The sequence below is a fragment of the Pseudophryne corroboree genome, chromosome 7 (assembly GCF_028390025.1).
Source record: "Pseudophryne corroboree isolate aPseCor3 chromosome 7, aPseCor3.hap2, whole genome shotgun sequence".
NCBI lineage: Eukaryota > Metazoa > Chordata > Amphibia > Anura > Myobatrachidae > Pseudophryne > Pseudophryne corroboree.
Window position 1 is genome coordinate 205702561 of NC_086450.1, and position 15943 is coordinate 205718503.

Consider the following 15943-nt stretch of genomic DNA (forward strand, 5'->3'; position numbering starts at 1 on the left):
CTCCTTGATTACTCATGGGCTGCATCTATCTTCTTATCGGTGTTTTAGGCTTATTGCCTCCCTTGACAGCTACACTTTCATTAAAAATTACAATATCTAGGAGGGTATGTGCCATACTTGCCTACTTTGCTGCCTCCTCGGAGGCGGAGGCAGAATTGCAGGCGCATGGGGGCGTGGCCGGCAGCAAGATTGGCTGTCGGGAGCGTGGCCAACAGCGAAGTGGGCAGTCCAGGTGCGTTGCATCTTGATCGCGTCATCGTGGCCCCGGCCCGCTATACATTGCCGAGAAAATAGGCATTGTTTAGCTGGGGGGGCGGGGGGGGGGGGCGGAGCTACAATAACGTGATTCAGCACGAATCGCATCATCGGATCCCCTCGGACCGCCCAATGCTAATCAGGGGCACCGCTGGTGAAATCTGAGATTCTCCTTGGCAACCCCTTCAGTGAATAGGACGAAGCAGTAAAAAAAATGGTTTTTCACTACTCCATGAAAAGACTGCTTAAACTTCAGTTTATTAGAAGTTAAAGTAAAACTTGAGATCACTGTGAAGCCTCAAAGTGCCAGTACAGCATCTTAACCAGAACTGGGGTGATTTCCATAAATGTGACTTCTATTTTCTAGTAACTTTTTATCAACTCATTTATCAACGAGTGATAAAACTCATGACATTTCAAACTTGTTGCTTATGATAAATGGTGCTCCTGATTTGTATGTAAGAAATAAATACTTATTTGTCAGTAGTTATAAACTATGATACTCCGGGCTGTGCCAATTTATACATGTATGTGTTTAATTCCTGTTAAGAAATATCCACATCCAATAAAGTGTATTATTTTTTTCCAATCTCTTGTAGAGCGAGAATCAAGGGAGGAAGACCCAACTACATCAGATACAGATGACAACTATAACCCAAAGCCACGTAAAGGAATGCGAGGGGTCCCTGATCACAAGGTTATAGCTTTAAACAATTATCGGCATAAGAAACAGTCTGCCGCAAGGATGGTATCTGTGGAGAGCAAATCTCAGACGCACTCCTCCCCTGAGTACATCATTGAGATAGTAAGTGAGGTTTGAATAGGGATTGGGTAGGGGAGCATTAACCGGATACAAATGGTATTCCTGATTCCATCTACTGCAGTGTCTAATGGCTGCCATTTCTTTCAGGGTCCCTGTCGTAGGCAAATGGAAACTGTAATGCAGGACATGAAGGTTGCACCTCGCGTGTACCCAAGAGCTTTTTACATCCCTAACTGTGACCGGAAAGGATTCTTCAAAAGGAAACAAGTAAGAGAATTTGAGTATGGTTCATTAGGTCAACAGTAAAAAGGTCAACAGTATCTAGGTCAACCCCAAAAAGGTCAACAGGCACAAGGTTGACATGAGAAACATGGTCAACGCAAGCAAAAGGTTGACATGAAAATGGTCGACACATGGAAAGGTTGACATGAGTTCTTTGGGGTTTTGGGTGTACATTTTAAATTTTTAGCTTTTAGCACATGAACCCCCAATTATTGTACCGTGTCCTCTCGCCATGCTTCAGTCAAGGTTACCGTTCCCAATCGTAGACCGCGTGGATGGTAGACTGCGAAAAAGTCAGAAAATGAAATAAACAAAAAAACTTATTTTGCCCATATGCTGTGTCGACCATTGTCATGTCAGCATTTTGACCATGCTGACCTAATGACTGTCGATCAATAGTGGTCGGCCTATTGACTGTAGACCTTTTTACTGTCGACCTAAAGACCGGATATGAGAGAATCTATCACATCCCATCGACTTTGATTCATAAACCTGTAATTCTGTTATACTTTTATTTTCAGCTATTTTCCTATTCACGTTAAAATGCACACATCACCTGCATACAGTGGAGGTAGCTTTTCAGTTTCCTAGTGAAATGTAATGCTGAATTAAATCTAATATAGTTCAAATAACTGATATGTTTACCACTTCTCCCACATAATGGCATTTAATACATCCATCCCTCAACTACATGTGTCAAGGCATTGGCATTTCTAGAATGGGTGCAATGTTTGAGGTGCACACGGGCCCCGGGGTCGAGGGGGAGCACACACCACACACACTGCACCCATACTTTAATACTTGCCTCTCCAGAGTCACAGTAAAAATCACAGCAAAAATGACCACCGCTCATGCGCAGTAGGTTAATTGGTCTCCAGAATATGGTGGGTGTCATATTTCTGGAGACCTGCGCAGTAGACTTCAGCACAATGCCAGAGACTACTGAGCTGTACAGAGGTGGGGGTCCACCCAGAGTCTGCACAGGGGCCCCCTCCTCTGTTAATCTGACCCTGTGTCGATGGTAATGTTTTGATGTGAGGAATGGAATGGAGACAGCAGAAAGCCACAAACTGAGAGGTATATAGTAGAGATGAGCGGGTTCGGTTTCTCTGAATCCGAACCCGCCCGAACTTCATGTTTTTTTTACACGGGTCCGAGCGACTCGGATCTTCCCGCCTTGCTCGGTTAACCCGAGCGCGCCCGAACGTCATCATCACGCTGTCGGATTCTCGCGAGGCTCGGATTCTATCGCGAGACTCGGATTCTATATAAGGAGCCGCGCGTCGCGGCCATTTTCACACGTGCATTGAGATTGATAGGGAGAGGACGTGGCTGGCGTCCTCTCCATTTAGATTATAAGAGAGAGAGATTTACTGGAGCTTAGGACTAGGAGGAGTACTGTAGAAGTGTAGAGAGTGCAGAGAGTTTACTAGTGAGTGACCACCAGACAGTGCAGTTTATTTAATATATCCGTTCTCTGCCTGAAAAAAGCGATACACACAGTGACTCAGTCACATACCATATCTGTGTGCACTGCTCAGGCTCAGCCCAGTGTGCTGCATCATCTATATATATTATATATCTGTCTGACTGCTCAGCTCACACAGCTTATAATTGTGGGGGAGACTGGGGAGCACTGCAGTGCCAGTTATAGGTTATAGCAGGAGCCAGGAGTACATAATATTATATAGTGAGTGACCACCAGACAGTGCAGTTTATTTAATATATCCGTTCTCTGACTGAAAAAAGCGATACACACAGTGACTCAGTCACATACCATATCTGTGTGCACTGCTCAGGCTCAGCCCAGTGTGCTGCATCATCTATATATATTATATATCTGTCTGACTGCTCAGCTCACACAGCTTATAATTGTGGGGGAGACTGGGGAGCACTGCAGTGCCAGTTATAGGTTATAGCAGGAGCCAGGAGTACATAATATTATATTAAAATTAAACAGTGCACACTTTTGCTGCAGGAGTGCCACTGCCAGTGTGACTGACCAGTGACCTGACCACACTGACCACCAGTATAGTTAGTAGTATACTTATATTGTGATTGCCTGAAAAAGTTAAACACTCGTCGTGTGACTTCACTTGTGTGTTGTTTTTTTTTTTATTCTATAAAAATAAAACTCATTCTGCTGACAGACAGTGTCCAGCAGGTCCGTCATTATATAATATATAATATATACCTGTCCGGCTGCAGTAGTGATATATATATATATTTTATATCATTTATCATCCAGTCGCAGCAGACACAGTACGGTAGTTCACGGCTGTGGCTACCTCTGTGTCTGCACTCGGCAGGCAGTCCGTCCATAATTGTATACCACCTAACCGTGGTTTTTTTTTCTTCTTTATACATACATACTACTACGACATCTCTTTATCAACCAGTCTATATTAGCAGCAGACACAGTACAGTACGGTAGTTCACGGCTGTGGCTACCTCTGTGTCTGCACTCGGCAGGCAGTCCGTCCATAATTGTATACCACCTAACCGTGGTTTTTTTTTTCTTCTTTATACATACATACTACTACGACATCTCTTTATCAACCAGTCTATATTAGCAGCAGACACAGTACAGTACGGTAGTTCACGGCTGTGGCTACCTCTGTGTCTGCACTCGGCAGGCAGTCCGTCCATAATTGTATACCACCTAACCGTGGTTTTTTTTTCTTTCTTCTTTATACATACATAGTTACATAGACATCTCTTTATCAACCAGTCTATATTAGCAGCAGACACAGTACAGTACGGTAGTTCACGGCTGTGGCTACCTCTGTGTCTGCACTCGGCAGGCAGTCCGTCCATAATTGTATACCACCTAACCGTGGTTTTTTTTTCTTTCTTCTTTATACATACATAGTTACATAGACATCTCTTTATCAACCAGTCTATATTAGCAGCAGACACAGTACAGTACGGTAGTTCACGGCTGTGGCTACCTCTGTGTCTGCACTCGGCAGGCAGTCCGTCCATAATTGTATACCACCTAACCGTGGTTTTTTTTTCTTTCTTCTTTATACATACATAGTTACATAGACATCTCTTTATCAACCAGTCTATATTAGCAGCAGACACAGTACAGTACGGTAGTTCACGGCTGTGGCTACCTCTGTGTCTGCACTCGGCAGGCAGTCCGTCCATAATTGTATACCACCTAACCGTGGTTTTTTTTTCTTTCTTCTTTATACATACATAGTTACATAGACATCTCTTTATCAACCAGTCTATATTAGCAGCAGACACAGTACAGTACGGTAGTTCACGGCTGTGGCTACCTCTGTGTCTGCACTCGGCAGGCAGTCCGTCCATAATTGTATACCACCTAACCGTGGTTTTTTTTTCTTTCTTCTTTATACATACATACTACTACGACATCTCTTTATCAACCAGTCTATATTATTAGCAGCAGACACAGTACAGTACGGTAGTTCACGGCTGTGGCTACCTCTGTGTCTGCACTCGGCAGGCAGTCCGTCCATAATTGTATACCACCTAACCGTGGTTTTTTTTTCTTTCTTCTTTATACATACATAGTTACATAGACATCTCTTTATCAACCAGTCTATATTAGCAGCAGACACAGTACAGTATGGTAGTTCACGGCTGTGGCTACCTCTGTGTCTGCACTCGGCAGGCAGTCCATAATTGTATACTAGTATCCATCTCCATTGTTTACCTGAGGTGCCTTTTAGTTGTGCCTATTAAAATATGGAGAACAAAAATGTTGAGGTTCCAAAATTAGGGAAAGATCAAGATCCACTTCCACCTCGTGCTGAAGCTGCTGCCACTAGTCATGGCCGAGACGATGAAATGCCAGCAACGTCGTCTGCCAAGGCCGATGCCCAATGTCATAGTACAGAGCATGTCAAATCCAAAACACCAAATATCAGTAAAAAAAGGACTCCAAAACCTAAAATAAAATTGTCGGAGGAGAAGCGTAAACTTGCCAATATGCCATTTACCACACGGAGTGGCAAGGAACGGCTGAGGCCCTGGCCTATGTTCATGGCTAGTGGTTCAGCTTCACATGAGGATGGAAGCACTCAGCCTCTCGCTAGAAAACTGAAAAGACTCAAGCTGGCAAAAGCACCACAAAGAACTGTGCGTTCTTCGAAATCCCAAATCCACAAGGAGAGTCCAATTGTGTCGGTTGCGATGCCTGACCTTCCCAACACTGGACGTGAAGAGCATGCGCCTTCCACCATTTGCACGCCCCCTGCAAGTGCTGGAAGGAGCACCCGCAGTCCAGTTCCTGATAGTCAGATTGAAGATGAAGATGTTGAAGTACACCAGGATGAGGAGGATATGGGTGTTGCTGGCGCTGGGGAGGAAATTGACCAGGAGGATTCTGATGGTGAGGTGGTTTGTTTAAGTCAGGCACCCGGGGAGACACCTGTTGTCCGTGGGAGGAATATGGCCGTTGACATGCCTGGTGAAAATACCAAAAAAATCAGCTCTTCAGTGTGGAGGTATTTCAACAGAAAAGCGGACAACAGGTGTCAAGCCGTGTGTTGCCTTTGTCAAGCTGTAATAAGTAGGGGTAAGGACGTTAACCACCTCGGAACATCCTCCCTTATACGTCACCTGCAGCGCATTCATAATAAGTCAGTGACAAGTTCAAAAACTTTGGGCGACAGCGGAAGCAGTCCACTGACCAGTAAATCCCTTCCTCTTGTAACCAAGCTCACGCAAACCACCCCACCAACTCCCTCAGTGTCAATTTCCTCCTTCCCCAGGAATGCCAATAGTCCTGCAGGCCATGTCACTGGCAATTCTGACAAGTCCTCTCCTGCCTGGGATTCCTCCGATGCATCCTTGCGTGTAACGCCTACTGCTGCTGGCGCTGCTGTTGTTGCTGCTGGGAGTCGATGGTCATCCCAGAGGGGAAGTCGTAAGCCCACTTGTACTACTTCCAGTAAGCAATTGACTGTCCAACAGTCCTTTGCGAGGAAGATGAAATATCACAGCAGTCATCCTGCTGCAAAGCGGATAACTGAGGCCTTGACAACTATGTTGGTGTTAGACGTGCGTCCGGTATCCGCCGTTAGTTCACAGGGAACTAGACAATTTATTGAGGCAGTGTGCCCCCGTTACCAAATACCATCTAGGTTCCACTTCTCTAGGCAGGCGATACCGAGAATGTACACGGACGTCAGAAAAAGACTCACCAGTGTCCTAAAAAATGCAGTTGTACCCAATGTCCACTTAACCACGGACATGTGGACAAGTGGAGCAGGGCAGGGTCAGGACTATATGACTGTGACAGCCCACTGGGTAGATGTATGGACTCCCGCCGCAAGAACAGCAGCGGCGGCACCAGTAGCAGCATCTCGCAAACGCCAACTCTTTCCTAGGCAGGCTACGCTTTGTATCACCGCTTTCCAGAATACGCACACAGCTGAAAACCTCTTACGGCAACTGAGGAAGATCATCGCGGAATGGCTTACCCCAATTGGACTCTCCTGTGGATTTGTGGCATCGGACAACGCCAGCAATATTGTGTGTGCATTAAATATGGGCAAATTCCAGCACGTCCCATGTTTTGCACATACCTTGAATTTGGTGGTGCAGAATTTTTTAAAAAACGACAGGGGCGTGCAAGAGATGCTGTCGGTGGCCAGAAGAATTGCGGGACACTTTCGGCGTACAGGCACCACGTACAGAAGACTGGAGCACCACCAAAAACTACTGAACCTGCCCTGCCATCATCTGAAGCAAGAAGTGGTAACGAGGTGGAATTCAACCCTCTATATGCTTCAGAGGTTGGAGGAGCAGCAAAAGGCCATTCAAGCCTATACAATTGAGCACGATATAGTAGGTGGAATGCACCTGTCTCAAGCGCAGTGGAGAATGATTTCAACGTTGTGCAAGGTTCTGATGTCCTTTGAACTTGCCACACGTGAAGTCAGTTCAGACACTGCCAGCCTGAGTCAGGTCATTCCCCTCATCAGGCTTTTGCAGAAGAAGCTGGAGACATTGAAGGAGGAGCTAACACGGAGCGATTCCGCTAGGCATGTGGGACTTGTGGATGGAGCCCTTAATTCGCTTAACAAGGATTCACGGGTGGTCAATCTGTTGAAATCAGAGCACTACATTTTGGCCACCGTGCTCGATCCTAGATTTAAAGCCTACCTTGGATCTCTCTTTCCGGCAGACACAAGTCTGCTGGGGTTGAAAGACCTGCTGGTGACAAAATTGTCAAGTCAAGCGGAACGCGACCTGTCAACATCTCCTCCTTCACATTCTCCCGCAACTGGGGGTGCGAGGAAAAGGCTCAGAATTCCGAGCCCACCCACTGGCGGTGATGCAGGGCAGTCTGGAGCGACTGCTGATGCTGACATCTGGTCCGGACTGAAGGACCTGACAACGATTACGGACATGTCGTCTACTGTCACTGCATATGATTCTCTCAACATTGATAGAATGGTGGAGGATTATATGAGTGACCGCATCCAAGTAGGCACGTCACACAGTCCGTACTTATACTGGCAGGAAAAAGAGGCAATTTGGAGGCCCTTGCACAAACTGGCTTTATTCTACCTAAGTTGCCCTCCCACAAGTGTGTACTCCGAAAGAGTGTTTAGTGCCGCCGCTCACCTTGTCAGCAATCGGCGTACGAGGTTACATCCAGAAAATGTGGAGAAGATGATGTTCATTAAAATGAATTATAATCAATTCCTCCGCGGAGACATTGACCAGCAGCAATTGCCTCCACAAAGTACACAGGGAGCTGAGATGGTGGATTCCAGTGGGGACGAATTTATAATCTGTGAGGAGGGGGATGTACACGGTGATATATCGGAGGGTGATGATGAGGTGGACATCTTGCCTCTGTAGAGCCAGTTTGTGCAAGGAGAGATTAATTGCTTCTTTTTTGGGGGGGGTCCAAACCAACCCGTCATATCAGTCACAGTCGTGTGGCAGACCCTGTCACTGAAATGATGGGTTGGTTAAAGTGTGCATGTCCTGTTTTGTTTATACAACATAAGGGTGGGTGGGAGGGCCCAAGGACAATTCCATCTTGCACCTCTTTTTTCTTTTCTTTTTCTTTGCATCATGTGCTGATTGGGGAGGGTTTTTTGGAAGGGACATCCTGCGTGACACTGCAGTGCCACTCCTAAATGGGCCCGGTGTTTGTGTCGGCCACTAGGGTCGCTAATCTTACTCACACAGTCAGCTACCTCATTGCGCCTCTTTTTTTCTTTGCGTCATGTGCTGTTTGGGGAGGGTTTTTTGGAAGGGACATCCTGCGTGACACTGCAGTGCCACTCCTAGATGGGCTTGGTGTTTGTGTCGGCCACTAGGGTCGCTAATCTTACTCACACAGCTACCTCATTGCGCCTCTTTTTTTCTTTGCGTCATGTGCTGTTTGGGGAGGGTTTTTTGGAAGGGCCATCCTGCGTGACACTGCAGTGCCACTCCTAGATGGGCCCGGTGTTTGTGTCGGCCACTAGGGTCGCTAATCTTACTCACACAGCTACCTCATTGCGCCTCTTTTTTTCTTTGCGTCATGTGCTGTTTGGGGAGGGTTTTTTGGAAGGGACATCCTGCGTGACACTGCAGTGCCACTCCTAGATGGGCCCGGTGTTTGTGTCGGCCACTAGGGTCGCTAATCTTACTCACACAGCTACCTCATTGCGCCTCTTTTTTTCTTTGCGTCATGTGCTGTTTGGGGAGGGTTTTTTGGAAGGGCCATCCTGCGTGACACTGCAGTGCCACTCCTAGATGGGCCCGGTGTTTGTGTCGGCCACTAGGGTCGCTAATCTTACTCACACAGCTACCTCATTGCGCCTCTTTTTTTCTTTGCGTCATGTGCTGTTTGGGGAGGGTTTTTTGGAAGGGACATCCTGCGTGACACTGCAGTGCCACTCCTAGATGGGCCCGGTGTTTGTGTCGGCCACTAGGGTCGCTTATCTTACTCACACAGCGACCTCGGTGCAAATTTTAGGACTAAAAATAATATTGTGAGGTGTGAGGTATTCAGAATAGACTGAAAATGAGTGTAAATTATGGTTTTTGAGGTTAATAATACTTTGGGATCAAAATGACCCCCAAATTCTATGATTTAAGCTGTTTTTTAGTGTTTTTTGAAAATAACACCCGAATCCAAAACACACCCGAATCCGACAAAAAAAATTCGGTGAGGTTTTGCCAAAACGCGTTCGAACCCAAAACACGGCCGCGGAACCGAACCCAAAACCAAAACACAAAACCCGAAAAATTTCAGGCGCTCATCTCTAGTATATAGTGGAAGGAGCAGGGTCCCCTAGAAGCACAGAGTATGTCAGTAGATGAGGGATTGGGATGTCTTTTAACCCGAGTTCATACATTCAACTAATCTAAGTAATGTCTTTTTTTCCGGCAGTGTAAACCTTCTAGAGGCCGCAAGCGTGGAATCTGCTGGTGTGTAGATAAATATGGACTTAAACTTCCTGGTAGTGATTACGCCGCCAGTGATCTGCAGTGCCACAGCTTTGACAGCAGCAACATTGAATGATCTCCTGATCAGTAACCCACAGCAGCCGGATGGACATGATCACTTGTGTCTTTGCATCTTTTGTCCTGGGATATCCCAGAGGAATTTTTTTTTTTTTTTTTTGGTTTAACTTGTATTTTTTCCTCATCTCATCGGCAATACCGAAAAACAATCTTGAAAACTTCAGAAGTAAAACTAAAAAAAAAAGACAATGATGAAGAAGCCAAGGAAAGGAAATTGTCTATTGAGTTTTTAAACCACAGTGTGAAGCTTGAGGCAACAGAAAAGTGAAATCTGTTTTTCTGGAGAAGTAGAGAGAAGGTTGGGGGTATCCCCCCAGAGAAGATCTGTTGCAATTTTTTTTTTTATTATTCTTTTGTTTATTTTTGACAATGGGAAAGTCCCAATAAGCTTGTGTTAGCTCCATGCTGTCTCTGTTTTCGTATCAACTGACTGAGAGAATTATGTATGTTGTCGGAAATGTTTGTTTTGTTTCAAAAAGAGTAATCCACTCGGTGGTCTGTAAATTTCAGGGCTTGCCCCACCAAAAGGCCTGAACAGATATGCTAGAGATCAGTCCAATCAGTCAGCAGACCCAATATTAGCTCCAGCATGTACCTTTACATGTTACTCTCGATAAATCAAAAGTGTTGGTGAAATGCGTTGAGGGGAGATGAACAATGAGGTGACATTCTGGTTTGTTTTTCACTGATTGGCCGAAGCTCTAGAAATTGCTAACCTGTCACTTTAATACTCTAGAATGTTTTTTCCAATTTAGACGAGCACAGGACACTTGTGAAGATGCACTCCATATTTCCAAAAATGATTGCTTGAGGAAAATGGCAGTGCTATATGTTTCAATAATTATTTTCTCCTAGCGTTGACTCCATGTCATATAAGGCATGGTATATATGAGGCCTGATGCCAGCCCACTCTACACAAAGACTTTTCTTTTCAGCCATTAGAACCCTATGTACTCAATCACAGCTGGGTCTGTAGAGAATCATTGTTCGGTTTTTAATAGCTTGTTTCTACAGCAGTAAGTCTTATGCCTTATTTGCTTAAAAGCTGTGACATTTTTGTTTCTTTTTATATAATATATTTTTTTGTTTAATTTTACTTTTTTTTCTGTTTCTATAGTATCAATAGATTGTTAAAATATCAATAACTACCGCTTTTGGGTGTAAACTGTTGTTTACCCCCATTTTTTTTAAATTGCCCATTTTATTAGTTTTGTATCATTGTTGAAGGCATCACCCGCTGGTCCAGGTCCCCTTTTCAAATAATTCAAGGGCAATAGAGCACTAAAGTAGTTGTATAAAAATACAAATTCCCACTCCCCTGCCCCCTCTGTAGTATGATTGGTGCTGTTTCCCTTAATGACGTTTCAATAGTTTGTTGAAAAATATAAGCTATAAGGACAGGTTGCAACTTTTTGAATGCATCTGAAAATAATTGAGTTAATCTTTGAATTACTCACTGAGTAGGAGGGTTTAGCTGATGGCTCTTGGGCAATGGAAGTTTGAATGACTCAAGCTTTAAATGAATGAAGGCTTTAGACACTTTTCTAAGTCTTACAAAGCCACATGGAAGCATTTTTGTTTATTTTTTACATTTCTTTTTCATGCTGAACTAGTTAAAGTTTTAGATTGATAGAGAACTGTGTAAAAGTCAGGAAAACAGAGACTTATAACGAACAGAATGACCAACATGAAACCAGTCCCATGGAACCTGCCACTTGTTTCTCAGAGGAATGCATTGATAAAGGCAAATGACACTGATGGATGATGTAATATTCATTAGAACTAAAGAAAATGATGGCTGAATATAAAGTATTATCTTCAGAATTAAATGTTAAGGACTAAAAAGGACTGGGTTCAGTTTGAGGATTTGAAGGATTTCAGAGATGGTGGTTCCAATCTTGACTGCAGATGGCCATTTTGGATGGCATCCTCTAGACTCAATAAGTAGCATTGCTCATGGTTAAGGCATGGCATTCCTTCATTTGCTGCCTTTTATCTCTGTATGGAAAAATGCAAGACAATGAGTTGATAAGTGAACTTTGCGGAAAAAAGAAAGAAAAAGAAACTGACGGAACCCAACACAGCAAGTTCTCTATTGAAATGTTTAATGGAAATTAGCTTATTCCTATTGAAATTCTGAATGTTCTCAGTACTGTGTGACACAATATTTCTTGAAACTTTGTATTTTCACTCCTGTAACAAACAAATGTATTTTAGTTCTGGTTAAAGCTTGTATTCCTGATCTGTGCAACTTTAGAGACCAGTGGCAAATACCACGGCTTATGCCTTACTTGATCTTGGTTGAGGTTGGTGACCTAAACTACCAATGGAACATACAGCTCCTGCTATTTTGAAATTTAAGTTCTAGAACAGTTTTATTATTCTGCCCTCCTTGAAGTATCCAAGGGTAAAGTTGAACTTTTATTTTCTGGACCTCTGAATTTGTGACAAGCTTTGTCCAGCTTGACGTCGACAATATTTAGATAGTACACAATCAGACAAAACACATTGGGTGAACTGTCGCCTTTATCAAAAATTCAATGTGAGAATCTAAACACAATGCTAGTTATTCTAGGTGCTGTATTATGTAAAAGAAAAAAAATCCTGACCGCTTTTTTTGTAGTTGTTCTGTTCTCTTCCAACAAATGATGTTTTTGTTTTGTTTTTTTACACTATGGAAAAGTGTTACTAAATCAAAACTGCAAAAAATTGCAATTAATATCCAATAATTTTTCCTCCGCCAGCATTTTTAGTATATTTTAATAAGATCCCAACACCTACTTAAATGTATATGGGGACATTAGTATAACTCAAAGAGCTTTTCAGCCCATTGCTGAGGTATGTCTACTCCTTTCTTACACCCACTGCCACTTTGACAGAGGTAGTGCTCTATTTTTTTTATTTTATTTTTGTGCTTATTTTTACTTTATTATTAGTTTAATAATTTTTACATCACCAATGGCAGGCAACTAAAACTGAAGATGGAATATGTATGTGATGTTGTTTTGTAAGGCGTACCATGTATTTGTAGACAAATAACAATTTTGAATGATAGTAAGATTAAATAATCAACCATACAGTTGGGCTTATTTAACACTGTGGTGCAATATGCGTAGATATAGCATAAATCACACCAACTAATCCTCTAAGGGCTGACATTTTTGATGCAGTTTAGGAAGTGAGAACAAACTTCTGATTGGTTGATCAGAGTAACAGTACAATTTTGAAAATAAAACCATGTTGTTGAATGAGCCACAATAACAGTAGCATTGGTTGCTGGTGTCTTAGAGGTATTGCATTGCTTTAGTTGTTTTTAGTAAGTACATTTAGCATCAGCTGATTGACCATTTGCAAAACATATGCAGCGGCTGATTCTTGGGAGCAAGCAAAGACAAAAATAAAGTAAATTTACACCTGGGCAAAACCATGTTGCACTGTAGATGAGGCTGATTTAAAATGTGCAGGGACATTTTGATTTGGGAGTTTCCAAACTCAGATCTAAATTGCAGTGTAAAATAAAGCCTTCCAGCATGTATGGGCTACATGCAATATCAGCCAATATTTACCTTGCAATCAAAAACAAATAAATGTATTTGCACCTATTGCATTGCAACATGGTTTTGTCAATGCAAAAAGCACAGTGCAACTTACCCAGTTGTCTTTGTGTATACTCCAAAAATAGGCCTCACCCTCTTCAGCCACATTGCTTATATTAAAAATCTTTCTGCAATTTTAATGATAAGAAAGATAAATATACCTAGAAATGGGGTATTATACAAGCAACGTGTTCTAAAGGGAAATCACATAATTAACCTGATCATTTTCTAGAAAAAAGAATACATTAAATGATGTGGCTTATCCTATAATTATCACAAACTTGTTTTCATATAAACATTTAGTTTAAAGAATAAAATATTTGGTCCCCTTCCATTATTTATTTAGTTTTTGCCGCTAGTAGCAAGTTGGTGATCAGTAAGTGTATCAGGACTTTGTGATGTTAGAAATTATTATAGTGGAAATGTAGAAGTCAGGATTTGTTGTTCTGTTTCTGTTCTCTATCTAATACTTGACAGCCAGCATTGTACTTATTATCTCCTGCTGGGATTTGAAGAATAATTTATTAAATGTGATAAAGTAGTTTCCTGGCCCAATTAATTTGTATCGGCTGAGATGCACCCGACTTTGAATTCAGTAAAAACCCGGTGGTAGAGTCAACTAACAGCAAGACCTATCGCTAACTCCCATGTTCAGTGGCCCAGAGCTATTCAATTAATTCCCGTGGTAAGTCCACTGCTACAGCACTGTAAGCCATAAGCGCCATGTTAAATGCCTAGAGCTATGCAGTTACCATCCACTTTAAACCACCTACTAGCCCTAGAAGCACTAATTAATGTTTATTTGTGTTTGCACCTCAGGAGGGTGTGAGCAGAGACCTGAATTAAGTGCACCCTCGGTACTAGTCACGGTTTTACTACGGGCAGTAATTGAGTAAGTCCAGGCTGTTAGCCTGGAAATTAAAACACTGCAGAGAGTACCACAGCTAATTGAATCTGAGTAACCTCTCATGTGTGGGGGCTGTGAGAAATAAAGCCTTTAAACATCATGGCTTCAAAGATCTAGGTTTTTAGATCAAAGTGGCTTCCCCTTTCATGCCACCTGCTCAGAAATTGACCATTTATTTATTTTTTCAGGGTTTACATTGTAGCAGTGAGCCCTTTTTGTATTTTAAAGACTACTAAATCTAAAATGTAAAGTTGCCTTACCTAAAATAGTTTCAGAGAGTTTTTAGAAGTTGAGCTGTTTTATATAAGGTGTTAATAAATAACTAAAGCCACCCAACTGTCTCAAATTTGATGGGGCAATCCCATTCATATACCTTGAAAGGGGTGGCAATTACACGGAAAAAAGTTTTGACTGAAAGTGGAAGTTTCTGGGCGGATTGGGGCAGGGCTTTGTCCCAAGTAAAAATGTTGGGTGGTACAAATGACGAGCTTTCACACTGCTGCATAGTAAATTAAGGATTATAGCAAACATATCGAGTTCTGAAAACTTTTCAGAACATTTCATATATGTTTTCAAACTTTTGAAAATGTCCTTTTAATATTTGTCCAGCTTGCATATTAGGGTAGGTGGTCCTTCAAACGCCCTCTTGTGCATGCTGAATATTGTTGTACGGTTGTTCCCCTTAATTTCTAAACATGCCATCAGGATAAAAATGAATGTAATAAATGAATTATAGTTTAAAGTCAAACAACAATTTTCAGCACTTCAGTACTTGAAAAATATTGTGATCCATTTAGAACTCCTATCAGTGGAGCTAAAAATATGTAAAACCTTTTCTGTGAGCTGTGGATAATGAGGAAAGAGCATATAAATAATGGGGTAGATGCCGCCCAGTTAAAAACTGTAAATAAATATTTTCCTCAAGTTATAAACGTGCACATGTTGGTTGAAGAATGTTTCCAGTTGGAGTAACACATTTTGTGAAAGTTATTCTTTTGCCAAAGTGGCAATATAGCCTTGTTTTGTGCTTTTTTTGTTGTTGTTGTTTGTTTGTTTTTGTTTTGTTTTTTTACATTTTTTAAACCACTACTTCAGGAGTATTTTTGCACTATTTTTTTAAAATAATTTCTTTCACATTTCTTCAACCAGCGGACTTCATATTGAGTCAGTGTACCACCAGCTTCTCAGTTTGTGAGAAAAAAATCACAACATCAGATGCCGTGACTTATCGACACAGGATCTCCCCTTAACACAGTTTTCTGTCTTTTATAGCAACACTCAGTTTTTTTCTGTACTTCAGTAGTCACAGCATTCATTTTACAGGATCCTGTATCTCTTTAATTGTTTGGGTTTTATTTCAATCTTTACATTACAGTTATTCATAATCTTAACCGGTGTAAAAAAAAAATAAAAAAAATATTAATAATAAAAAAAGTATATAGATAAAAAAAATTGTGAAATTTCTGAACACAATGGAAACTGTAAGTTCTCTGTTTAACATTTTGTACTTAATAAAAGACGGGAAAAAAATCTCACACTTTATTTTAAAAAAAGTGAAGATTGCTGTATACTATTTATTCATCTTATAATTTATGTTACTCATTCTATCTTTGTCTTTATTTGTCATGG

General features: G+C 41.9%; 1 protein-coding gene across 1 annotated transcript in view; it reads left to right on the forward strand.

Moving 5' to 3' along the window:
* Nucleotides 1–14646, forward strand: part of IGFBP5 (insulin like growth factor binding protein 5) — a 34265-nt gene extending 19619 nt beyond the window's left edge. The window contains exons 2-4 of the mRNA XM_063933954.1: nucleotides 855–1060; nucleotides 1166–1285; nucleotides 9678–14646. Of these exons, the coding sequence (XP_063790024.1) occupies nucleotides 855–1060; nucleotides 1166–1285; nucleotides 9678–9809 (458 nt within the window). The 3' untranslated portion in view covers nucleotides 9810–14646. The remainder of the gene's footprint in view (nucleotides 1–854; nucleotides 1061–1165; nucleotides 1286–9677) is intronic.
* Nucleotides 14647–15943: the final 1297 nt, after the last annotated feature.